The sequence below is a fragment of the Plasmodium vivax genome, chromosome 5, assembly GCF_000002415.2.
Source record: "Plasmodium vivax chromosome 5, whole genome shotgun sequence".
NCBI lineage: Eukaryota > Apicomplexa > Aconoidasida > Haemosporida > Plasmodiidae > Plasmodium > Plasmodium vivax.
Window position 1 is genome coordinate 380105 of NC_009910.1, and position 23033 is coordinate 403137.

At 49.7% G+C, this 23033-nt stretch overlaps 6 protein-coding genes across 6 annotated transcripts, besides 27 other annotated features; 5 read left to right on the forward strand and 1 right to left on the reverse strand.

Annotated features, from left to right (window-relative positions):
* Window positions 1–377: 377 nt before the first annotated feature.
* Window positions 378–469: a microsatellite.
* Window positions 470–1462: 993 nt separating this feature from the next.
* Window positions 1463–1482: a microsatellite.
* Window positions 1483–1546: 64 nt separating this feature from the next.
* Window positions 1547–1597: a microsatellite.
* A 352-nt stretch (window positions 1598–1949) lies between these two features.
* Window positions 1950–1982: a microsatellite.
* PVX_089205 (clustered-asparagine-rich protein, putative) lies at window positions 1982–3196 on the forward strand (the record flags this gene model as incomplete). Its single annotated transcript, XM_001614880.1, has 3 exons — window positions 1982–2041; window positions 2219–2677; window positions 2837–3196. 3 exons carry the CDS (start codon window positions 1982–1984, stop codon window positions 3194–3196), a joined length of 879 nt encoding a protein of 292 aa, XP_001614930.1.
* Window positions 2051–2075: a microsatellite.
* Window positions 2903–2989: a microsatellite.
* Window positions 3164–3186: a microsatellite.
* A 425-nt stretch (window positions 3197–3621) lies between the features above and the next one.
* Window positions 3622–3647: a microsatellite.
* A 278-nt stretch (window positions 3648–3925) lies between these two features.
* Window positions 3926–3948: a microsatellite.
* Window positions 3949–4686: 738 nt separating this feature from the next.
* PVX_089210 (hypothetical protein, conserved) lies at window positions 4687–7013 on the forward strand. Its single transcript, XM_001614881.1, has 5 exons — window positions 4687–5194; window positions 5556–5665; window positions 5874–6035; window positions 6202–6358; window positions 6650–7013. The coding sequence occupies exons 1-5, from the start codon at window positions 4996–4998 to the stop codon at window positions 6703–6705; spliced, it is 684 nt and encodes a 227-aa protein (XP_001614931.1). The 5' UTR covers window positions 4687–4995; the 3' UTR covers window positions 6706–7013.
* Window positions 4928–4950: a microsatellite.
* Window positions 5138–5158: a microsatellite.
* Window positions 6734–6766: a microsatellite.
* Window positions 6957–6983: a microsatellite.
* Window positions 7014–7853: 840 nt separating the features above from the next.
* Window positions 7854–7901: a microsatellite.
* Window positions 7902–7924: 23 nt separating this feature from the next.
* Window positions 7925–11974, forward strand: PVX_089215 (hypothetical protein, conserved; the record flags this gene model as incomplete). Its single annotated transcript, XM_001614882.1, has 4 exons — window positions 7925–8230; window positions 8367–8491; window positions 8632–8913; window positions 9034–11974. Exons 1-4 carry the CDS (start codon window positions 8063–8065, stop codon window positions 11972–11974), a joined length of 3516 nt encoding a protein of 1171 aa, XP_001614932.1. The 5' UTR covers window positions 7925–8062.
* Window positions 8737–8765: a microsatellite.
* Window positions 9423–9451: a microsatellite.
* Window positions 11925–11973: a microsatellite.
* A 663-nt stretch (window positions 11975–12637) lies between the features above and the next one.
* Window positions 12638–12675: a microsatellite.
* Window positions 12676–13092: 417 nt separating this feature from the next.
* Window positions 13093–13113: a microsatellite.
* Window positions 13114–13947: 834 nt separating this feature from the next.
* Window positions 13948–13989: a microsatellite.
* A 60-nt stretch (window positions 13990–14049) lies between these two features.
* PVX_089220 (hypothetical protein, conserved) lies at window positions 14050–17211 on the forward strand (the record flags this gene model as incomplete). The annotated part of the gene is made up of 1 exon (XM_001614883.1): window positions 14050–17211. One exon carries the CDS (start codon window positions 14050–14052, stop codon window positions 17209–17211), a length of 3162 nt encoding a protein of 1053 aa, XP_001614933.1.
* Window positions 15148–15288: a microsatellite.
* Window positions 15561–15585: a microsatellite.
* Window positions 16488–16507: a microsatellite.
* Window positions 16801–16831: a microsatellite.
* Window positions 17177–17266: a microsatellite.
* A 173-nt stretch (window positions 17267–17439) lies between these two features.
* Window positions 17440–18850, reverse strand: PVX_089225 (U5 snRNP-specific 40 kDa protein, putative; the record flags this gene model as incomplete). Its single annotated transcript, XM_001614884.1, has 1 exon — window positions 17440–18850. The coding sequence occupies one exon, from the start codon at window positions 18848–18850 to the stop codon at window positions 17876–17878; it is 975 nt and encodes a 324-aa protein (XP_001614934.1). The 3' UTR covers window positions 17440–17875.
* Window positions 18851–20817: 1967 nt separating this feature from the next.
* Window positions 20818–22695, forward strand: PVX_089230 (hypothetical protein, conserved; the record flags this gene model as incomplete). Its single annotated transcript, XM_001614885.1, has 1 exon — window positions 20818–22695. The coding sequence occupies one exon, from the start codon at window positions 20818–20820 to the stop codon at window positions 22693–22695; it is 1878 nt and encodes a 625-aa protein (XP_001614935.1).
* Window positions 21802–21829: a microsatellite.
* Window positions 22545–22569: a microsatellite.
* Window positions 22696–23033: the final 338 nt, after the last annotated feature.

The window sequence follows — 23033 nt, forward strand, 5'->3', positions numbered from 1 at the left end:
TAAAAAGGTAAAAAAAAAAAAAAAAAAAAAAAATAGAAACTTTAATAAATTGAAATGAACTTCCGAAGAGCCAGAAAAAAAAAAAAGCAAAACGAAGCGAAATCGCGACAATTACTCACAAACGGGAATATATTTCCACGAATGAACAAATGCCGCAATTCGGTTCCTACGCGATTGCTATTATGCAGCTGTGCAGCTGTGCGGCTGTGCGGCTGTGCGGCTGTGCATGTTTGCATGAGCTCGCGTTTGTAGCGGCACACGTTCGCAGAGGCACACGTTCGCAGAGGCACATGTTCGCAGAGGCACACGTTCGCAGAGGCACACGCTGGCAGAAGCACACGCTGGTAGAGGCACACGCTGGCAGAAGCACACGCTGGTAGAGGCGCATGAATGCAAATCACTCCCCATTCGGCTGAGCCTCCATTCAAGTTAACTTCTTTTTACTGACGCTTGCCTGGGATAGGAAAATGTTAAAAAAAAAAAAAAAAAAAAGAAAAAGAAAAAGAAAAAGGAGCCTATCAAATTTCTATCGCATTTATATATCTGTATTTTTGGGGGGTTCATTTTGCTGTTATTTTTTGTTTTACTTTGTTTCGTTTTGATTTATTTGAATGGAGTAGAATCGATTCGCTTTTGTTTGGTTTGGTTTTATTTCATTATACCAGTTCGCTTTAGCTCTGCTGCTCCCTTCTTCATCCTTCACGTCGTCCCCCGACCGCGCTCTTGCCTCGCCGGCGCCGCTCGCTAGCTCGTGCCTCCTCACTCCCCTCCAGTTTGTTCGCAGCTGGCGGTTCGCAACTTGTGGAGGTGCACGTTGAATGGGTGAGGGCGAACAAGAGGGCGAAGGTGAGCGTTAGGGTGAATGCAAATGCGAATGTTATTGCGAATGTGAGTGCAAATGTGAATGCCAGTGTGAATGCCAATGTGAATGCCTTTTTCTTTGCCCCTCGCACGCCGCGCCCCTCACCACCTCGCATATACAAACCGGCAAAATTAAACCGAACGGAAGGAAACGAAACCGAGCCCACCACACTCCTTCACCACTCTGCAACCGAAGTGAATTATTTTTTTTTCTTTTTTCGCACCGTTTTAATGCTAACCCAAACGTATGCCACTGAGGCGAAGAATCAGAGACGAGTATAAAACAGCTCAACTGGTAACTGCCGTGTAGCTGCTCCGAAGGGGAGACCGCCGACTGATAAGAAGTAGGGGATTGCCAACTGACGAAGTGCAACCCGTCGAATGGCACAGTTCACCCCTGCCGGCTGGCACCACTGCGAGCTGCTCCATTTCTCCCCGGGGCAGGGCAAAAACCTGCGCGAAATACAGGCAACCTGATTTGGGAGGAAGCCCTAGGAGGAAGCCACGGGAGGAGAAACTGCTCAGATGTGAAGAGAGGCGGGTAGGACAAGCCCCAACATACTTACACGCACAGAATAGCTCCCCTCCGTGTGATGGAAATCCGCCCGAGTGCCTGCCTAGCTATGCGCTAACGTCCTCTCGTATGTCTACGCACATGCCCCTGCGTATGAGCGTGTACGTGCGCGACGGAGGGACACACACACGAGTTACTGCAGCAGATGTGCGATCCACCGCAACATATGTGAGCTGATCCATTTTTGAAGAATCATTTGCCACCAGTCCGAACGCCACTAACGAAACAGTCGAAAAATGATACCTTAGATAAACTCCCCTGATGTTTTGACCGCCTATTTTCTTCTTCTTCCTTTTTTTTTTTTTTTCACCCGAGTGTACGCACGTTATTGCTGCACTTTGAGCGGAGCGACAGGATAGGCTCAGCCGCGAGTAGACGCACAGTCGGATCCGCCTCCCTCCGATCAAATCTGAAGACCCCTTCGAATGCAAGCGTGTACGGTCCCCTCAGGAAGAGAAGGCACAGCCCAATTTTAAAATTTAAGAGAGTTACCTCCTTCAAATTGTTCTCCCCCTACTTTAACTAGCCCAAACTGCGAAGGGCAAAATGTCCGCTGCGAATTCTTCCAAAATTTTTATTGGCAGCATCCCCAAGGATGTTACAGAGGTGAGTCCCCCAGTTGTCCCGCGCGCACTGTGTTGATGCGGTTAGGTGCCAGCGGAGGGGTAGACGCGCTTGGCATATGCGGTCCTCGCACGTTCTCCCCACGTTCCCCCAACAGTGCATCCAAAAAAAACAACCTCGCGTCTCACTTGCCGCATTTCTTTCCTCCCCTTTTCCCAGGAGGAGCTAAAAGCGGAGGCCTCCAAATATGGCACGATCACCCAAGTGTACTACGTGCCCGCCACGGGCCAAAGCCCCAGGGGATGGGCGTTCATCACGTATAAGCAGAGGTCGGAAGCTTATAAAGCTATAGAGGCTCTGGATTATAAGTGCATATTTCCTAACAGCCAGCGACCACTAGATGTGAGGTTCGCAAGCTACAAGTATAATGCCACCACCGAAACTCAAGCAGCGCCAAATAAAAACGTTTGGCAGAAGCACGTAACGTCTGATGGGCACCCATATTACTACAATTCGGTGACTGGCCATTCCCAGTGGGAGAAACCCAAGGAGGCAGTCACTACACCCGCCCCAACCATTCAGGGGAAGACTAACACGGTTGCGTCGTTCGGTCCCCCGGGCGCCAATGTGTTCGTTTTCCACTTGCCTTCTCATTGGACGGATATGGAGCTGTACCAGGTGAGTCGTCAGTTCGTTGGTCCTCATGGGATGGTAGCTCTCATGATGGGACAACTCGGGGGATAGATGCCCGGGAGGTGCTCAAAAAGGGAGTAACTCCTCACCGTTTTCACCGCTACCCTTGCCCACATTAATGTCGCTGCCTTCCCCCCTCTGCAGCACTTCCAACACTTTGGGTACGTAGTGAGCGCGCGAATTCAGAGGGACTCGAATGGAAGAAACAAAGGCTACGGGTTCGTCAGTTTTAACAACCCAGAGTCTGCTTTGAATGCCATCAAGGGAATGCACGGGTTCTACGTGTCTGGGAAGCACCTGAAGGTGCAGCTAAAGAAGGGAGAGGAGCACTACGTACAGTTAAATGCCCCTGCGCAGCCTCAACTGGCTCCCACTCAACCCTACACAGTGCAGCAGCCCATCATGGGGACCCCCCACCAGCCCTACATGACCCACGTGATTTACGGCAGCATGGACTCGACCAACCAGATGCGCTACAACAACACGTATTCGTTGAGCAGATAGGGTAGGTGGGTTCGCCCCCTTGGAGGGGACGCCGCCCTGCCCCGCACCCACGTGGGTGACTAGGTGTGACCATGCGTGGTGTCCTCAAGAGTAAGCGGCTCAAGAGTAGTCGCCCCACGTGTAGTTACCCCACGTGTAGCTACCCCAGGTGAGCGCTTCTCCCCCGTAATCTTCCACCATTTTTCAAGTCAAACGAAGGGCGCGTTCGGGATCCCACTCCCTGTTTGCACCTCACTCGCCGGAACCCCTCGCCTTCCGCATATCCGCCCCTTTTTCCGTTGCTTTTCCCCCCTTTTTCCGCTCGTTCGTTTTATTCTCCTTTCTCACCCCCTTTGTTTTTCCCCCCCCTCCATCATATGTATTTTATATACACTTCTTCCCCCTCTACAACGTATGACTTAAAAATAATTTTTTTTTTTTTTTTTTTTTTTAAAATTTCTTCCCCAAATTAACGACACATTAGAAAAGTTTGTTTTTGATGAAAATGGAAATATATATTTTTTTTTTTTGCCACTCCTGTTGTGTGATTGATTAGGAGTGTGTGCAGTTTTGGGGTCCTTCCCCTTTCCCCCCTCCTGAGTGACTGACTCACGCTATTAAGTATCTCCATTTTTAACCCCCCTCAACATGAGCAGTGTGTTCCACTTGACAATTGCTTCCCCCCCCATTTTGTTAAAATGGTCACCGTGATGAGTGACTACCCAGTGAGTGCTCTTCCAAGGAGTCCCCATCTGCGGGGGGAAAAATATCCGTAACGACCTTCACAAATCGGAAGGGAAGTCTCAACCAACCTATGCGGGGTTGTCCAAACGGGGGTTGAGCAGATGCAGAAGGGGGCAGCACAGGTGTATGCCCCCACGTGTGCATGCCTTTTTCATCACCCATGCGGAGGGGTAGAAGTGGCAGGGGGGAGGTCCAGCCCATGCACAAGTTTGGGGAAAAAATACGACGCAAAAATGTGCCGCTAACTATACCGCTAACTATACCGCTAACTATACGGCTAACTATACGGCTAACTATACCGCTAACTATACCGCTAACTATACGGCTAACTATACGGTTAAATTTCCGCTTAACAATGCGCGCTGCAAAATGGCAAACAGGTGGCAACTGCGGGGGAGGGGTGCTTCTAATCTGAGAGAGACTGCTCCAATGCCGTCTCACCTGCAGAGTGGGGTTCACCCGGTTGTTGGTATGCCTCCCTCTTGGCGGCCTCTCCTCTTCAGCCCAAGTGATAACTGCTCACCCGTTGGAGCGAATGGAAGGATGTTCCTCTCCACTCTGTCGAACTGAACCCCCACTATTTCAGCACCCCATTGATTGCGCAGGAGTGTAAAAGCTTCTCGTCAGGACTACGCTGAGAGGGAGCTCCAACACCGTTTCGTTTGGCCGCATTGCGGGAAGGCAAAAAAAATGAGGAGTATAAATCGACATACGCTTTTGCATCCTCGCAGTTAACAATTTTTTTTTTTTTTTTTTTTTTTTATGTCATCCTTTTCTCAATGGGTAAAAAAATCGGTGAATGGCGCGTGACTCCCCACTTTATTTTTTTTTTCCGTAAAAACTTTTTTAAGCTACACAGAACTCGTGTACGAAGTGACACGCTCAGCTGTGAAGTGGGCGCGGGTGTCCCCTCCAATTTGGTATTTAAAGAGAGCGCAAAGATATGCACCTGTAGGTGTGCATGTAGGCGTGAACAGCTGGAAAAGCCAACAGAGGAATAGCCACACAAGCGTCCTTCACCCTACTTGCGCCGTTCGCCCTACTCACGCCGCTCCCCCCCCTGGGAAGAAGGCAACATGGATTACAAAAGCGAACAGCTGGCAGAGAAGGAGAGCTTGTCGCTTTTGTACGAATGTACCAATGAATTTATCTGCGTGGACGAAAAGAACTTTAAAATTTTGATTGAAAATAAAGCCAAGAAGATTTCCTTCTACTTGCTCTTTGAGTACACGGAACGGTACCCGGACGAGGCCCCCCTATGGAAGATCGTCGAAGGTAGAAGGTGGAGGGGCGCGTATCTGCGTTGGATTGTTCTGTTTCCTTTTTTAGGGGAAGACCCGCTGTGTGCAACGGATATGCACACATAGAAGAGCGTTTCGCGTGCGTCCGTGCTGGGTCTTCTAAGGCGAACGCCGTTTTTGCCAAGCTGCTGCGTTTTTCATGTGTACATATCTGTATATATGTGCATACATGTGTATGTAAATTTTATTTATTTATTTATTTATTTATTTATTTATTTGTTTATTTGTTTATTTGTTTATTTGTTTATTTGTTTATTTGTTTATTTGTTTATTTGTTTATTTGTTTATTTGTTTATTTGTTTATTTGTGTATTTTTTTTTTTTTCCCCCGGTCAGGCAAAAATCTCCCCAGCAGGCTGCGCGAAAATGTGGAGCAGCAAATCCGAGAGACGGTGGAAAATAACCTGGGCTACAGCATGATTTACAACATTGTGGAGAACATACGGGTAAGACCAGGGGGGGGGGCAGCCCGAGTTCGTCCGAGCAGTCGCACCTGTGGCTAGTTATTGCCCCTAACAGTCGGGGTGATTCAAAACGGCGCGAAATTATGTTCACCACGTTATCGTATCCGTTGCGTGTGTTTTTTCCCCCACGTTATCTCATCCCATCCGGTGTGTTTTTTTTTTTTTTTTTTTTTTTCCCCCCCTTTTGCAGTCCTACCTGTCCGAAGACCTCGAAGAAAAATCCATGTACGACGAAATGCTGGAGAGGAAACCCAAGGGGGGTGAAGAAATGAATGATGAGGACTCGGACGACAAGATGGGCGCAGACGATTACGAAAACGTTTTGGAGCTGAAGGAGCTGTGTGAGGAGCGGGTGCGTCTAAGTGCATTTGTGTGTACCTACGAGGGTATACACCTGTGCATTTGCATGAGCGAATAGTTTTGTTTTTATAGCGGCACACGTGTAACACCTGCGTAACACCTACGCCACCCCTGCGTCACCCCTGCGCGCGCGATGCCTGTTCACCTCCCCCCTGCAGTACCGAGTAACCGAGGACGAATTCGACGCGTGGCGAAAGGAGTTTTACAAAGGCATTTTCGCAGAAATAAAAAACACCAACCTGTCGGACAACCCCACGGGGCGGGAGCTCTTTGAGAGGGGGAAAATTAACTTGGCCGATGCGGAATTTGAGGAGGGTAAGCGAAGGGGAAGTTGGCAGGGCCCTCTCCCCATCACGCAGCTCTTCATCCGTCTACTCCCCATCACGCCGCGCTCCATCCGTTCACTCGTTAAGCAGCTCTTCATCCGTCTACTCCCCATCACGCCGCGCTCCATCCGTTCACTCGTTAAGCAGCTCTTCGTCCGTCTACTCCCCATCACGCCGCGCTCCATCCGTTCACTCGTTAAGCAGCTCTTCGTCCGTCTACTCCCCATCACGCCGCGCTCCATCCTTTCACTCACTATGTCTCTCCTCATTTTCCTTTTAGGGGAGGCCAAGTGGTGCAACGAAGAACTTTTTTGCGACCTCGACTTGGACGTGTGACCATCAGCATGCCGATGCGTTGGTGCACTTCCCACGGGGGGGAATATACAAGCTTGCCAGCCCTACACAAGTTACCCCCTTCACGTTGCAGTTTTATGCGAATCACCCCACGTGACAGCCTCTTCCCCCTTCTGTCCCTACGTCCATTCGGATGGGCATCCCGTTTAGCAGCCAGTTCGACAGGCGCGTGTTTCATCAGCACACACGTTCGTATCCTTCGTATCCTTCCCCCTTTTGACGCTCCCTCTTTGACGCTCCCTCTTTGACGCTCCCTCTTTGACGCTCCCTTTTTGATGCTCCCTTTTTGAAGAGAATGTTTGTTTGGGTCTCCCATTTTTTTTTTTTCCATTCTCCTCGCCGCACACAACTGCGAACTGGTGAGTCCTTCACCGGATGAACATCCCTCTTAAGTTATTTTTGCGCTGTTAGGGGAATAAACAGCATCCGCTTTGTTTTATTTTGCTTTACCCTCCTTTATCTTGCTTTATTTTGCCTTATTTTGCTTTATCTTGCTCTATTTTTTTTCTTTTTTTTCCCACCCCGCCGATTGACCCACAGCGCGCCTGGCAGGAATTCCCCCGATCGCTGCGGGAGGGAGCCAAAAATGAGAAAGAAAAAAAAAAAAAAAAAAAATAGCACTGCTCAACGCGAGGTAACACTCCTGCCCAGCTGCAAATTGCATTTTCGCGGCAGCCTCTTCCCACCGATGCGCTGACAGCAACGGGGACCCCCTTCGATCTTAAAACAAATTAAAACGAATAAATGACGCTGGGCCTTGGGGGACGTGTACATTTCTCCGCATGCAGGTCGCATGGGGGTAGGCCTTCGCCACGAATGGGTCACGCAGCTGTGAGCAAAACTGGGCGCATTCGCGCAAGCGATGTTGCCGAGCGTATGCCCTGCGAAGCATACGGTGTGAGTCAAGCGGGACGCGGCACACGGCACACAGCACGTGGGATGTCACCTGTGGTATGCCATATGTGGTATGCTTGCTGAGTTATACCGCCTAAGCGATGCCGCCTAAAGGATGCGCTTTTTTTTTGCCTTTTTTTGTTGCGCCCCCGCTGGACCCTCGCTTGCGCTTCGAATTAAAGCTTGCGAGAGGGGTGCCCATGGGGGGAAGTGCGGCGTGCACAGCAGGGCCAGGCTGGTAGATACCTCCCCCCCTCCCCTACACCTCTGCTGATTCGAATTCCCGCAGGCAGCCTTTTTAACCCCCAGTTCGTTTGTAGCCCCGTTTTCGGCTTTGTTTTTCTTTTTTTTGTCCCTATCCCTACCACTTTTTTGTTTTGTTATTTCATTTTATTATATTTTTTTTGTCGCACGGCGTCTCCCCAGTTGCGTCTTCTTGCGAACGATGGGGAACACGCTCTACAGCAGCACGGGGTGCAGCTCCACCCAGCTGGACGATATCTACGGCAAGTACTTAAATAACCTTTATAACATTTATAGCTACTTGTTTAAGTACGAGCACTTTGTCTTTATGAATTGCTACGCGTTGAATTCCTTTTGCCACGTTTTGGAGGTAGGTCCCCGAGGTGCCGCGGTGGCAGCGTTCGCACGGTTGCCGCCGTCACGTGGTGGCATCCTCCACTTAGTTACATCCACTTGTGAGTGCTCCCCTCACGTGAATCGCTGCTGGCGCTCCACCCCCCCTGCAGGGCATCAACAACAACGAGGGGCACGTGCTCATAAAGGTGTTCAAGATGAGATGCGAGACGCAAAAGATAAAAAGAATTCTGTACACGCTCAAGTTCCTCTTCTCTTTTGACCTCTTCCCAAATGTGTAAGCCCGAGGGGGAGCCACGTCGCCGCTGCACCGCTCTACCGATGTGCCGCTCTGCCGCTCTACCGATGTGCCGCTCTGCCGCTCAGCCGCTGCACCGCTTTGCCGCTCTCACGTGGTCGCCACCCTCCTGCCCGCAGGCTGCCCTACAACCGAATGAGCGTGTACGAAAACAACATTTACATCTACAGAACGTTTGTGTTTAAGAGTCTGGACCACTACCTCTTCAACGAGAGGAACAACAAGCCCTTCAGCCACTTCATCCTGTTTCAAATTTTTCTGGCGATTATCCAGCTGCACTCGCTGGGCATCTACCATGGCCACATCAAGAGCGAAAACTTTCTCCTGCAGAACAACATGCACATCCTCCTAACGGATATAAGCATTTTGAACAAGTACCTGTATTTCATTCCCGGCGTTAGGTAGGTCTGCGCGCGGGAGTGTGGCGGCGCCTGTCCCCACAGCTGCACATTCTGCTTCGGTACATCTGTACACTGTGCCGCTTCCCCCCTGTACACGGTGCCGCTTCCCCCCCCGCCCAGGTGCGAAGACCAGCGGAGCGGCCTGCTGCAGCGGCGGCAGAGGCTGCAGGACGACATCTTCAACCTCGGGATTTTGGTGCTGGAAATTCTGCTCAGCGATAAAAGCGTCTCGTACGCCTTCGTGAAGGAGGATTACCAGGACAAGGACGTTTGCAACTTCCATAGGGGGAGGAGCAGACAGGGGATGATCCATTTTGTGGGGAATAAAAAGGGGGCAGATAAATCCCTCGGGAAAGGCAAATCCAATGGAAAGGTGAAAAGAAGAAAAAAAAAAGAAGATAAAGATAGCCGTTTTACCAGCAGTGGAAGTGTGGAAAGTGGGGACCGCCTCATAGACCTATCGGTGAAGAAGACGAGCCATAACTTCGTGCATGCACTGTCTCTACCATTTATAAATAAAAGAATAAAAAATGAAGAGGAGAATTATTTCCAAGAAAACAAACACGTGAAATTAAATATTCACAAATATAGGCACTACAATTACCACTACATTAACAGCGTGAATTACATTAACATTTATAATGACTTCTATAACAGTGGGACTTTGCATCCTGTGAGTGAAAGTAACTCTCGAAGGGAAAGTCTCACTTGTGGGGGCAACCTTAAGAGTGAGACTCTCTATAAGAGCAGGACTGTTCTTTATGGGGGAAGGGGGGAGGATGGGTCCAATTCGCTGGGGGAGGAACCACATGCGTACAGCGATTACGAGGTGGTCGGGGGGGAGCCCAAGGGGGGGAGGAGGAAGGGGGCCACTTACGGCAGACTGGATTTGCGCGCGCCGCGCGACTGGGGCTCCGCCAGCTCCAGCGAGGCGGGGGACCCGCCGGTGGAGCGCCCCCCAGGTGGCGCTGCAGAGGTAGTCACGAAAGAAGTGGGCGCTGCAGAGGTAGTCACGAAAGAAGTGGGCTCTGCCGAGTGCGCCGGAGCGGCCCCCCCGCGCAGGCGCGGCAGACAGGCGGAGCGAAGAGAAAAGGGAGTGCCCTACAAAATTTGGAAAATAGCCAACGTGGCCAAGCACCCCTTCATCGTCTACTCCCTCATCAATCACTTCTTCCTACAGAAGAACAAAAACATTTTTAAAATATTTAAATACTGGTCCTACCACATCTTCCCGAGCACATACAAATACGTGTTTTTCCCGTTGACCATTTTGCAGCTGCACCCTGTGTTTAAGAACGCCGACATGTTTATCCTGCTGCTTCATTTTAACTTGCCCTTCATTTTGTTTCACTTGGATTTATTTGCGCAAAAGGAGAGGGACAAATATGAGATGCTGAAGATGGGGGGAAGTCAACATGGGGAGGATGCGAAGGGCGCCTGTAGGATGCATCAGCGCAGCTGTCACGCGCGCCCCTCGTTAAGGAGTGCACAGGAAGGGAAGGAGGCGCAGGGGAGAACGCGGAAATCGCGGAAAGCGCGGCAAACGGGGTGGTACGCGGGTCGCCTGGCCCACTTCGTGGACGTGGTTGGGGAGTTCACCACGGGCGTCAACCATAGGCAGATGGAGACCTACATCAGGGGAAGCGACTTGGGGGACCACGTGAAGACGCAGCTGCTGCAGCAGTGGCGCGCGCACAGGCGAGAGGCCAAGGGGGGGAGCGGTCGAACCGGTGGAGCGTACCACTCGACGTGCCACTTCCCCTTTCCCACCCTGTCGTACCAGAACGCCCACGAGTTTTACAGAAACTTCTTGGCCTTCTACAAGACGCTGTTTAATGCGATTTTCCACGAGGACCAAAGCTACATTGATGTGTTTGGCGGCCTGGAGACCTGCAAGAGGGGCATTTACGCGCCCCTCTTTCGGGCCGCCCCCATCAGGCGGAGTAACTCCAATGGGCGGAGCAGTCCGAGCAGTCGAAGCAGTCGAAGCGGCTGCCGCCCCCCCAAGTGGAGGTTCAACGAAGACGCACTCCAACTAGCGAACATGATAATCGTCTCGTACCACTCCCTCGCGTACGAGGCGACCAAGCTGCTGTGCCTCGAAATGCTCTACTGCATAATTTACCACCTCAACGACAGCGCCCTCAACAGGGAAGTGGCGTCCTTCCTACTTTTCTGCCTGAACAAGTCAGGTGAAAAATTAAAAGTTATAATCATCAAATCGTTTTACAGAATTATGCACAACGAAAATGCCTACGAGCACATGTACCCCTACGTGCAAAAATTCCTGCCCTCCTTTTTCTCCCTCAAAGATAGCAAAGAAAAAATGGAAAAATATTTTTTTGTGAAATATTTACCGCTTGTCGCCAATGTGACCATTCAGTACATATATAATGTTAGCCTGTTAAAGAGGGGGAGTACAAAGCAGAAACAAAATTTTAAGGGGGAGCAGGATGAACAGAAGACGGGCCCTGATGAGATTACCATCTCGGAAGTGAAACACATGGACATGTTAAAAACACTTCGCAATCAGTTGGTGAATATTTTAAAATACGCCACTGACGAAACTTTGCTGTTTGAGTTTTACGAGCATTTGATCACCTTTTGCAAAATTATGAGCAAAAAATGGGTCAAAATTTACATCCTCCCGTATTTATTGGCAAATATTTACAGGACGAAAAATGGCTTTATCAGAGCTGTGTCCATTCGGATCACCCTGCGAATTATGTCCTACATTAACGACAGTGAAACGTACAGAATGATTTGTGGCTATGTGAACCCTATTCTGTTCGAAGGGAACGAATTGGCCATTCTTTTTCTGCTTTCCGAGTGTAACATCCTCCTGCAGAAAAATGCGCGCAGGGGGGCGCGCTCCTCTGCGGTTCCTCCGAGTGGCCGCCAAAGCGGAAGGGGTGAACGCGGCGAACGGAGCGAACGGAACAAAATGCGCCTGCTCTTCGCGCACAAACTTAAACTAAACCACCTCCGCAACCACCCCTCTGTCGCCATTCGCAATTTGGTACACGCAGTCCAGGCCAATCTGCTCCAAATGCCCACCTAACGCGCGAGAGAGGGAAAAAAAAAAAAAAAAAAAAAAAAAGATAAAAAGATAAAAAGATAAAAACGCTCATTTGGCGGTCGATCCGTGCGCGTACACGCATATGTGCAGCTGCAAAAAGCGTTCCGCCGATTTTTTTTTCGTGGCGCCGCATAGCTAGCACAGCGTGGAGTGATGCTTTTTCCACGTACCATTTTTTTCTCCTTTTCCCCCCCCATGTTGCCGCGCTGCCATTCGCACTGCTCACCGCGGCGCTGGCTCCATTTGCATTTTTCGCCCACCGCGCACTCGCCCCCCAACCCGTTTGCAACACATAAGCACATTTGTAAGAAGAAAATTTTTTCTTTTTTTCCCAACCGCGTCACATATGGCGTGATTCCATTTCGACAGCTCAGCGTTTGCGAGACGGGGAACACGTTCACTGCGACTCGCACCAAGCACGTTTCAACTTCCCAAACGAACTTGGCAAGTTTGCTCCTCCACGGGGTGGTGTAAGCATTATACACACACCAGCACAGATCTGCGGGGGTTGCTGCGTGGTCTTTTTTTTTTTTTTTTTTTTTTCACTTCGTTGAGAGTGACCAGGGGAGCAGCGAAAAAGCGAAAGTTACCAAAATGGCAAAAGTGGTGAACGTTAGAGAAGTGCCCAGAATGGTTAGCGCTCATGAGATATTGCCACCCGACGTCTCCTAACTGTGTGGGGTGTGCCACGACACCGTTACACTTTTTTTTTTTTTTTTTTTGCATGCGTTGTGATAGCCCCTTTGAACAAATTTGTCCCCACCACTTTGGCGAAGATTTTAAAAATGTGAAAAAAAAAAAAAAAAAAAAGAGGCAAAACAAACACATACATTGTTACACTTTTTTAAACACCGCGCGGTGAACTTGAACGTTTGCAAATGTAGAAACATTTTAACGAAGATTTATTATTTTTTTTTTTTTATTTATTTTTTTTTTTTGTAACTGTTTCTTTACGCGTTGTAAATCTGCGCTGAAACAAGTACACCCCGTGTGTATTTACATAGCTTTAACAACTCGCTTTATTTTTTCACTTTTTCGACTTGGTCAACATTTGCAGATTCAACACACTCCAGCAGCTTTGCGAGAGCGATTGCATTCTCTTCCTGTGCGCAGAAGAAGATGCGAAAATGAGTTTACAAACTAGCTTTAAGCAGTGTTTTTTCGCGTGACTGCGTGTGTGGGTATGCATGTGTGCAGTTTGATTTGACGCGCGCTTCGCCGAGCTCCCGAGAGTGCTCAGCGTTATGGCCTTGGCGGGATGCCCTCCTCCAGATCGCAAGCGTGTGTGTATATCTACACCTACATATACGCATATAGATATACTTGTTTGCACACGCGCGTGCACACACTCCGGGGAGTGGAGAGCGCTCGCAGGTGCGTGAACTTTTTTCACCCCGCGTATTTGATTACATAAAAATTGCGTGCGACGTGACAAGCGGTTTAATGCCGAACGGTCACGCGTGAAGGAAGAATAACAAAATTTTTTGTGTGACACCCTGCTGCGGAGAAGCATAGGCGAAACATTTCTTACGTTAGGGGAAAAACTTAAAGGTAAAGGCGGTTTGCACAACATAGCTTGTTCTACTCTCCTTGGATGTTGTTTTTGCCCAACAAACGTGCGCACTTGTAAACTGTGTGAGTTGTCATTTTGTTACGTTTTATTTTTTTTATTTTTTCATTTTATTTCATTAAGAAAAATTTGCATTACAGCAATTTTTCTGTTTCTCACTTTGCCACCTCAACGTTACATCACTTGTGTTCGTTCGTACCTTTGTGCTGTTTGCACATATTTGTACTTATGCCGTTAATCAAAACGCACACACCTGCGTGAGACTTTTAACTAAACGGTTTTTCCGCTGTGTACTCTCTGGAATGCCACTCTGACTAGCCGAAAAAAAAAAAAAAAAAAAAAAATTGCCATCCTGCATAGCGCTAAAAGCAGAGAAATATTCTTGCCTGGTCAGGTAAATTTTGACCTTTTTTTTTAATTTTTTTTTTGTTTTTCTTCACCCTTACGTTAATCCTCCCATTTTGTAACCCTCCGACCGCTGCGAAAAATGGAGGTACTGCAAAAAATGCAACGAATGGACAGGCGGATAATGGAGATGAGAAATCTGCGAAAATTGATGGACGAGAAGCTAGACATTGACCTTAAGGGGGACGTGGGAAACTACATGAACGCGCTAGCCAATTTGCACATTTTGGAAAAAAAGAAAAAAAATTCCAAATTGGTGGTGAGCTCGGAGGAACTGAGAAGCTGCGCCAACAAAAAGGGCCGAAGGAGATCGAGAAACAGCGTCTCGTCGAGCATGGGCGGGCGCGGAAGGAGCAGCGAAAATGGGAATAGCAACTCGAACGGTAGCGGCGGGGGAAGCCGAGGAAGTGGTGGAGGAAGCGGTGGAAGCGGCGGGTACAGCGGAGGGAACGGCGACGACCCTGACGATCACGATGACGAGGAAAAGGGAACTCCCCAGAGTAACGACGACCAAGACAGTGACAAACCCAAGAAGGAGAAAAAGGAGAAGAAGAAAACGGAAGGCCGCGAATCAGAAGAGGAGGCGTCCGAGGGGGCAGACGAACTGACCGAAGAAACGCGCGACGATGCGGGCGAAGTGACTCAAGGGAAGAAGCTCGAGCAGCTAAAGTTGGTGGGGGACGTGCAGCTGAACGTGGCCCCCGAAATGGGGAATGCACAGATGAGCGCAGAAGAGGCACAGGAAAAAACAGCGAACACGGATGAGGACAACGATATTATTAACATGATTAACGATAACGCCTCGTCCATTCGGGATTACAGCTTTGAAGATTCGCACATCAAGGCCTGCCTGTCAGACAACAACTCGGGGGTGCATCGCATATCTGCAGAGGAGGCCCAAAAGATCGGAAAAAAAATCGTGAGCAACCCGTTTACGACCAGCAGTTGCGAGGGAGAGGCGGAGGAACAGTACGCGCAGGGAGACAACCTGGGGGAGAGCGGCACAATGCAGAAAGAGGGAGAAAACTTTGCGGCCTCCCAGCTCAGGCGCTACAAGACTGAAGCCATCAACAAGTGCATCCAGAGGCAGCAGACGAAGATAAAGCTGAACAGCGTGTTGACCGAGCTGAAGTTTAAGAGAGAACACCATGGTGAGTACCCCCAGGGGAAAGACTCGCAAGAGCATAGTCCACCTGGAGGAGACATGAACGATGGTTCGGAGGGCATGCCGCCACACAATGGAAATTCCCTTACCAATAATCAGCAGTATGGAAGCCACAACAACAGCTATGAACAAAAGTACACCGATTTTGTGAAACACTACGTAACGCACGTTGGAAATTTCTACAGAGATGTAGCCAAACCACAAGTTGAAAAAATGATGAACACACAGTCGCAATCGTTTGGACTAAAACACCTGTATAGGAGTGCAGCAGATTCGGCGTACACCTATGGCAGTTCCGAATTTAACAGATCCTTGTCTACCTCCATGCAAGATGGAGACACAAAGAGGGAAGCTGAAAATTGTAATTTCACAAATTACCTGACCTGTTCAGGCGACAAGGAGATAAATCGATACTTCGAAGAGAACATGAATTGCATGGCTGAGCCCCTGGCAGAAATGAAGAAGTACATGCCTGCCCACTTGGGCTATTACGAGAAATTTAATTACTCCAAGGCGATGGACTCGATTAGGAACTACGACTGCACGAATGCCAAGGGGTACCTAAAAGATTATGACTGTGTGCAGACCGCGCGCGCCTTTGTGGAGGAGAACTCCTGCGGGGGGGGCGTGGCCCGCGTGAAGGAGCACGTCTCCCTGGAGAAGGTTAAGCAGCACGTCTCCCTGGAGAAGGTTAAGCAGCACGTCTCCCTGGAGAAGGTTAAGCAGCACGTCTCCCTGGAGAAGGTTAAGAAGCACGTCACTTTGGAGAACTTGAAGAGGCACGTCACCCTGGAGAAGGTTAAGCAGCACGTGAACCTGGCGGGCGTGGCGAAGCGCATCAACATAAGGAGCGTGGCGGAGCACATGAACGTGGAGCAGCTGAAGCAGCGCCTGGACGCGGAGGGGCTGCTGAGCGCCAAGTGCTTCGACGAAAGCTACGACATCCTGGGGGAGGCCTACAAAAATTACGTTAACAGGTACATCCAGGAGGTGAAGAAGTCCCTGCGGGAGAAGAAGGAGCAGTACGCGCTGAACCCCAACTGCAATGTGGAGAACGCCAACTGCAACGCGCAGCTGATGAACAACGGCTTCGTCAAACTGGCCGCAAAGAACATTCGCAATTTAGGAAGAGTCTACTCCAAAAGTAAAAACCATTTGCACTGGAACAAGCATAAGAGGTACATCGTATTCAACCATAGGAAGTACGTAGGGCTGTTAGATACGTGCTACAAGAAAAGGGTTCAGTCGGTAAAGAAAAAAATAGAAGTGAATAAGGAGTTCTTTAATAACTACTTTAACGCGTGCACAATTGATTGTAATAGCAACAGGTACATGGGCTCAAATGATCTCTCCAAAAGTGCTGCTTCTCTCTTTGACTATGGCAACATCGAGGTTAACTCGTTCGAACAGGCTAATTCGCTCAACCTAGCTGATATGCGTCTCCCCTCGCTGTTTAAGACCTCCGCTTCTGCCAACCTGCAGAGGGGAAACAGTAACGCCGGCTCCGAAATGGTGGGAAGTGCACGCGGCAACTCCCAGGAGGGGGTGAGCAGAAGTAATGGAGACACTGGCGGTGACGAGGGGGAAGACACCTACGGAGACACCTACGGAGACACCTACGGAGACACCTACGGAGACAACTACGACGATGCCGATCTGGACGACGAGCAAGTGAACATCCCCTGCTTCCCACAGAAGCAAAACAGACTGAAGCACTTGAAGGGGGTCCTGCCAGACAGCGGAGGAGTCGAAAGCGACATCATTTATGATCAACAGAAAAACGTCTTCTTCGATTTTAACGATAATGCGTATGTGCACGTTAAGGGGAACTTATACTTTAACGCCAAGGATAAATTGTTTTACGAAATTGAGTTCGCCGATGAGTTTTCCTACGAAAAGGTGAGGAAGGGGCTGTTCCAGCTGGGCCACTTCCTAATCACGGAGAAGTACGCGCCCTGCAAGCTCATCATGCGCCTCTGCACCCAGTTTAACGCCTTCATGCACAGCTTCCTCGGCGTGCGACGGTACAACGTGTTCTACGCCGACCGGGAGAACCTCGTCGAGATTATCATCAAGTGAGGAGGGGCAAATGGAAGAGTGACTGGGGGGGGGGGGATTGTGTTTGCCCCAGTGTGTACCCCCCACGTGTTTTTTTTACTTCCCCCGAGGGGCTCTACACATTTGCCGCTCTCTCCCCACGCGCTTTTTTCTTTTTTTTTTTTTCTTTTTTTTTTCTTTTTTTTTCTTTTTTTTTCTTTCTTTTTTTTTGTTTTTTTTTTACTTCCCCAGAGCGCCTCTACACATATGTCACACCTCTGCACATTTACCGCCCGCAGGCGATCCGCTTGTCTGTGCCTCCCTTTTGTGAGAGTTCAAAAAAAAAAAAAAAAATTACAATCCACTATGTGTGTACTTTCTTAAAAAAAAAAGCTGCAACTCGTTTGATAAGTCAACCCATTTGAAAGTTAACCAATTGAAAGTTAACCCACTTCGCTCGCCCAGCATAGTATAACCCCTCTTCGGAGTGCTTAAAAAAGGCGCCCCATTTGACGGGCAACTTGGGCGTGATTTCTCCCCACGTTGCGTTGTGCGGCGTTGCGCTCCCGTACGTTGCGACAGTGCAGGCCAGGCCGCACCAACCCGCTGAGCAAAAAAGGGGAAAAAGATCGCTACACCGCTTTACGCGCAGGGTGGGGGGAGGTACAGTTGAAAAATCCACTTCCACACGTAAGTGGGCCCCCCCTCATAACTCGCCCAGGAAAATCGTTTTGTCGGAGGAGCAGGACGCCACGATCTCCTCATACGGGTGAAACGCAACGTCGTTGATGGTGCTGCTATGCCCAGGCAGGGTGTACTTGAGCATCTTCTGCTTGTAGTCGTAAATATACAGGTGGTTGTCTCCACTTCCACAGGCGAGCAAGCTGTCTCTATTGAAAGAGAGTTTAATCAAATTGTAATCTACGTTAAACCTCGGGGCTGGAAGTTGAAACAAGAGTTTTTCGTCGCAGGGGAAAGGTTGGATGTCCCAAAAGCAGATGGTCTCGTCAGCACTGAGGGATGCCAAGACGGTCTCTTCATTGTTGATAGCTAGGCCGCTTATATAATGCGTGTGGCCTGTAAAGGTATCTCCTAACTCTCCACTGGTAACGCTGTACTTGCTTATTTTATCATCCACAGAAGACACGTAAAGGGAATCTCCCCTTTTGTCTGAGCAGATAGCTAAAAAGGGATAGTCATATGAGATGGTATGAACCCATTTTTTGCATCTGAAGTCCCAAACTTTTACTGTAGAATCATCACTACAGGTGGCAAACAAGTTATAATCAATCACATCAATCCCGTTGACGATGCTCGTGTGACCTTTAAAGCTTCTGACTTTTGCTTCATTTTCTACATCCCATAGGAAGGCATTGAAATCTGCAGATGCGCTGCAGATGTGGGTGTCGTCTCTACACCACTTGGCTTGCAACACTGCGTTTTTGTGGCCTCTTAAAAGGCTCAGCGTTTCACATTCGTTGTAGACGCTGTGCACCATGATGGTCATGTCAAAGCTGGCCGACGCGATGAACTTCCCGTCGGCGGAGAAGTTCACCGAATACACTTCCCCCTTGTGGCTGCTTATCAGCATGTTGGGGAAGTACAGCCCCGTTTTCCTCTCCCCCCCTCCTTCCCGCTCCTCCGCGACCAGCCCCTGCGGGTTCGCCTGCACGATTTCCATGGAGCGGCGGGGGAGAGGCACGGTGTTGACTTGGAGTGGTGGCGCCCCTTTGCTCAGGATCGTCTGCTACTTCTCTCCACAATTGCCTGCTTCTTCTTCGATCCTTCCGGCCACCTCATTCTACGCGCATGGTGAGGCGTCCTCGTGGATATCTTCCTCTGGGCAGACTGCGGATGTGGGTCCAACGTGCATCTCCCCGTATGTACCACAGGCGTACGTCAGCGTAGTTCTTTTTTTTTTTTTTTTTTTTTCCCTTTTGGCCGCGCCTCCAGTTAAGCTGGGCTAGCCTCCCGCGCGCACGCCAAACGGGAAAATTTATTCACTTGAGGGGTTACCTACTCGGCTGGCTATTTTTTTTTTTTTTTTTTTTCACTCGAAGAAAACTCACCATAAGTCAGTTACCTCCAAGTGCCGCTCTTTTTTTAATGAGCTGGTCACGCCTACTACAGCGCGGCAGTGGTCGCTACACTCGCCGCATTCCCTTGCAGTGCGATTTATTTGCCCCTCATTTTGTGGCATCCCCGAGTTAGGAACGAAGCGGCTTTGGGGAGGAAAAAATTTCCCCCATGTGGTGTTCCCCTCAAAGGGTATTCCCCCAAAGGGTGCCCCGCAGAGTCAGATTAAAAAAAAAAAAAAAAAGGAAAAACGTAACCCCTGTTGAGCGACTCCTCAAAGAGTAAAACGTCGAAGGGGCACATAACTAAAAATGAGCATTCAGGTGACTTTTTTTGCCGCGGGGACGGAAGGGAAACCTTCCAAAAGTGGGGGGAAGCGACTGCCCCTTTGGGAAAGGAACAAAGAATTAGAAGCTGTGCTGCGGCAGCTTCATCAGTGGGTAAAGAGGTAGTCATGGTGATGGTGATGGAAAAGACCCCGTCAGATAGACGCAAATGGTCAGTCAAATAGAAAGGAGCCACCCCCCATCGAATTAACGCGCAAAGGGACAATTGTTTGGAGTCTCACCCAGTAGGGCTCACATAAGTGGAAAGGAAAGAAAAAAAACTGTCCTACTTGGTTACAGCCCCGTTGCCGCCACGTCTCTACTGCCACTTCTTTTCTGCCACGTCTCTACTGCCACCCCTCTGCCGCTACGTCTTTCCCCCCCTCGGTGATGGAGAAACTCCACCGCTATTTTTTGCCAGGAGGGTCTCTCCCCCGCATGCATATTTTGACCCTAAAAAGAAAAGAAAAAAAAAAAACCCTTATGCACGTCGCCCCCCAGAACACTTGAGTCGTTCTGTCTCAAATGGGGTGGCAGCTTTCAACTGAGCGGGAAAGCGACTCAAAGGTCATGCAGTTGTAAAAAAAAAAAAAAAAAAAAAAAAAAAAAACAACACAACGCAACGCAACGCAACACAACGCAACGCAACGCATGCAGTAGTTGCAAAAAAGAAGGGAAAAAAAAAACGGGCAAATGGCAATTCTTCTTATCGCAAAAATGTTCACCATATATTTATGAAGACAAATAAAAAAAAAAAAAAAAAAAAAAAGACCGCCAGTTTATGCCTACAACTTGCGTGGATACTTTCTGCAAATTTTTTTTCACTCGAGAAAACGAGTTAGCAAGTGTGGGAGCTTGAGGGAGTTCCTCGCTTGGAAGGAAGAGCCCAGCAGGTAGCTACGTCTACACAAGGGGGTACTCGCAAGTGGAATTGCCAAAGGGGAGGGAGGCTTCTTTGCATTTTGAAAAGAGCAGTAGGGCCATTCTGCTTATTATATGGCCCCTGCCCCATTTCGCCGCCTAAATTTTCTACAAAATGAATAACAGACAGCTCCTATTGGGTGCGCTGCTGCTCCCCCTGCTGGTTGCACCCCTCCCACTATGCGCAACAAATGTGGTTCGCGAACGTTGGGGGGGGGAAGGAAGTGCACCCCCCAGTGGTGCGGATGTAGGGTGGGCAGGTTCGACATGGAAGGACGTCACGTGGAAGGATACCCCTTGGAGGGACGCCTCTTGGAAGGGCACCATGATGATTACTACCGCCGCTCCCCCCCTCGCTGCCCCCGCGAAGACGAACTGGAAACCACCACTGAAGGGGAACGACGCAAGGGGCAGGTCGCTGCAAAACGCGGACGACGATAAGGACGACTCGCACGGGGGAAAGAACACCAGCCAGTACTTCAAATGCTTCGTAGACAGGGCGAGGGAGAACCCGGGCGCGAAGGAAGGGGACCTGGCCAGGTGGGTCGACCCCCAACACAACTCCTGCTACTGCAGCGAGGAAGACGCAGAGCCGTGCTCCGTGGATGATATTAGCAACTCTAAATTTGCAAAGCATTTGATGCGAAAGGAAATCTGCGATCTGAATGAAAGGGGAAATAAAAACAACCTGTTCATCGTGTTGGGGAATTACTTCACCATTAAGTGCTCCAATTTGGAGAGCACGACGGAGAGGATCAGCCAGGAGGACCTCTACAGCTACTGCAAGAGTGGGCTGCCCGCCTGGGATAACAAGCACTTTTACGAGTATGGCAACTGCGACCGGGTGGGGAGCAAAAGGGGGGTTAAGAAGCGGGATGTGGGGGACCCCGCCCCTTCCTGCGCTGACCTCTGCAGGGACATCAAAGCGCTGTGCAACTCGAAGAGCTCCCAGTTTTACTCCTTCGAGATGTGCGCCAAGTACTACGAAATAAACCAATTCACGGCGGACATCTTCAACAATACCTTCAAGAAGTTTCGGGAGAACTGCTCCTACTTTGACCCCACCAACAGGGGCCTACTCCTGTGCAAGCACAAGCACATCCCATGCGAATTTAGCAACTGGACTGAGTGGAGTGCCTGCTCCAAGTCGTGTAAGGACAGCAGTTACGACGCGGAAGCGATCCGCAGTAGAAAGAGGCACCTAGTAAAGGAAGTGAAGTACGCCGGCAAGGCATGCAGCATAGTAGTGAACGATAATAACAAACTCACAGACGTAGATTTCTGCGATGAGGTCCCTCTTTGCACTTCCATCGAACCGTCTAGCGATGCACCTAACCATCGCAACCATGCTGTTGAGACGTCTGCCTCGGAGAAGATATATAACCCTCCATTTGTGATACCACTTAAGGAGATAGAAAAGGCAAATATCCTAAACGATTTGAACCAACCAGATGGAGATGTAATAAACGACCACTTTGTAAGTAACGACTCCACTACCCTAACGCACTGCACCGTCACCGACATGAGTCAGTTTGAACATGCGAGAGAGTACAGTGAGAAGGTAAAGTCTTGTGCCTGCCCTGCCTACCACTCCCCATGCTACTTCAAAGACGTATACAAATCAGATTCATGGAAAGACTCTTTCGATCGGCACTGCGCAGCCAACCCCACCATAAACGTGCTCACGGCAGATTTCGTCATGCTCAGATGTGATAGCTCTGTTAGCATTAGGAAGAAAGAAATTGCCATAAACACTTACATCGCTATGACATTTGACTGTCGCTCTCCTACCTTTCGATACCTCTTCTGCTCTAAGTCCAGTGAATCTTCTCGCACTGGTATTTTTTACATCATATTTACGTGTGCCCTTGCGCTGATCTCCGCTCTGTACCTCCTGCAGCTGCTCATCAGCGAGCGCGACAAGTGGGCCTTCCTCATCGCCGGCGTCCTTCGCTCCAAGCGCCCACCCCGGCCGGACCACCCCTCGCCCGGGCCCTCCTCCGAGGGGGGTGGAGACGAGCCGGGCGAGGAGGGCGGCAACGATGCCAGCAACGATGCCAGTAATCAGCCCAGCAACGAACCCTGCAACGAACTCAGCAACGCTGGGGAGGGAACGCTACTAGCGCAGACGCTCACCAAAGGGGTAACCCTCAAGAGGGGGGTAACTCTTAAGAGGGGTGAGACCCCCCTCCCCATGGGCTAATCCGCTTGAGGCTTTAAAAGACGCGCAAGGCGAGAAGTATAGAGACGTGTCAACAGTATGGAGCAGTTAATTGGACGCTTAATAAGGAAAAGAAAAAATGCGAAAGAGGGGGGGAAAAAAAAAAGAAAAAAAAAAAAAGAAAAAAAAAAGGACAAAGGGACAAAGGCGTATATGCTCTCTGTGCATGCAAAAAATTGGCGACGATTTAAAAGGTTCAGGGTGGGTTTGTGCGAATGGGCTTTCCTTTCCTTTTCGCCTTCGCTTTCGTTTGCGTGGCGTGCTGGACGCGCGTGGGGAGTCTCCCGGGATCGCCGCTGCCGGCAGTTTGGCCGCTTCAC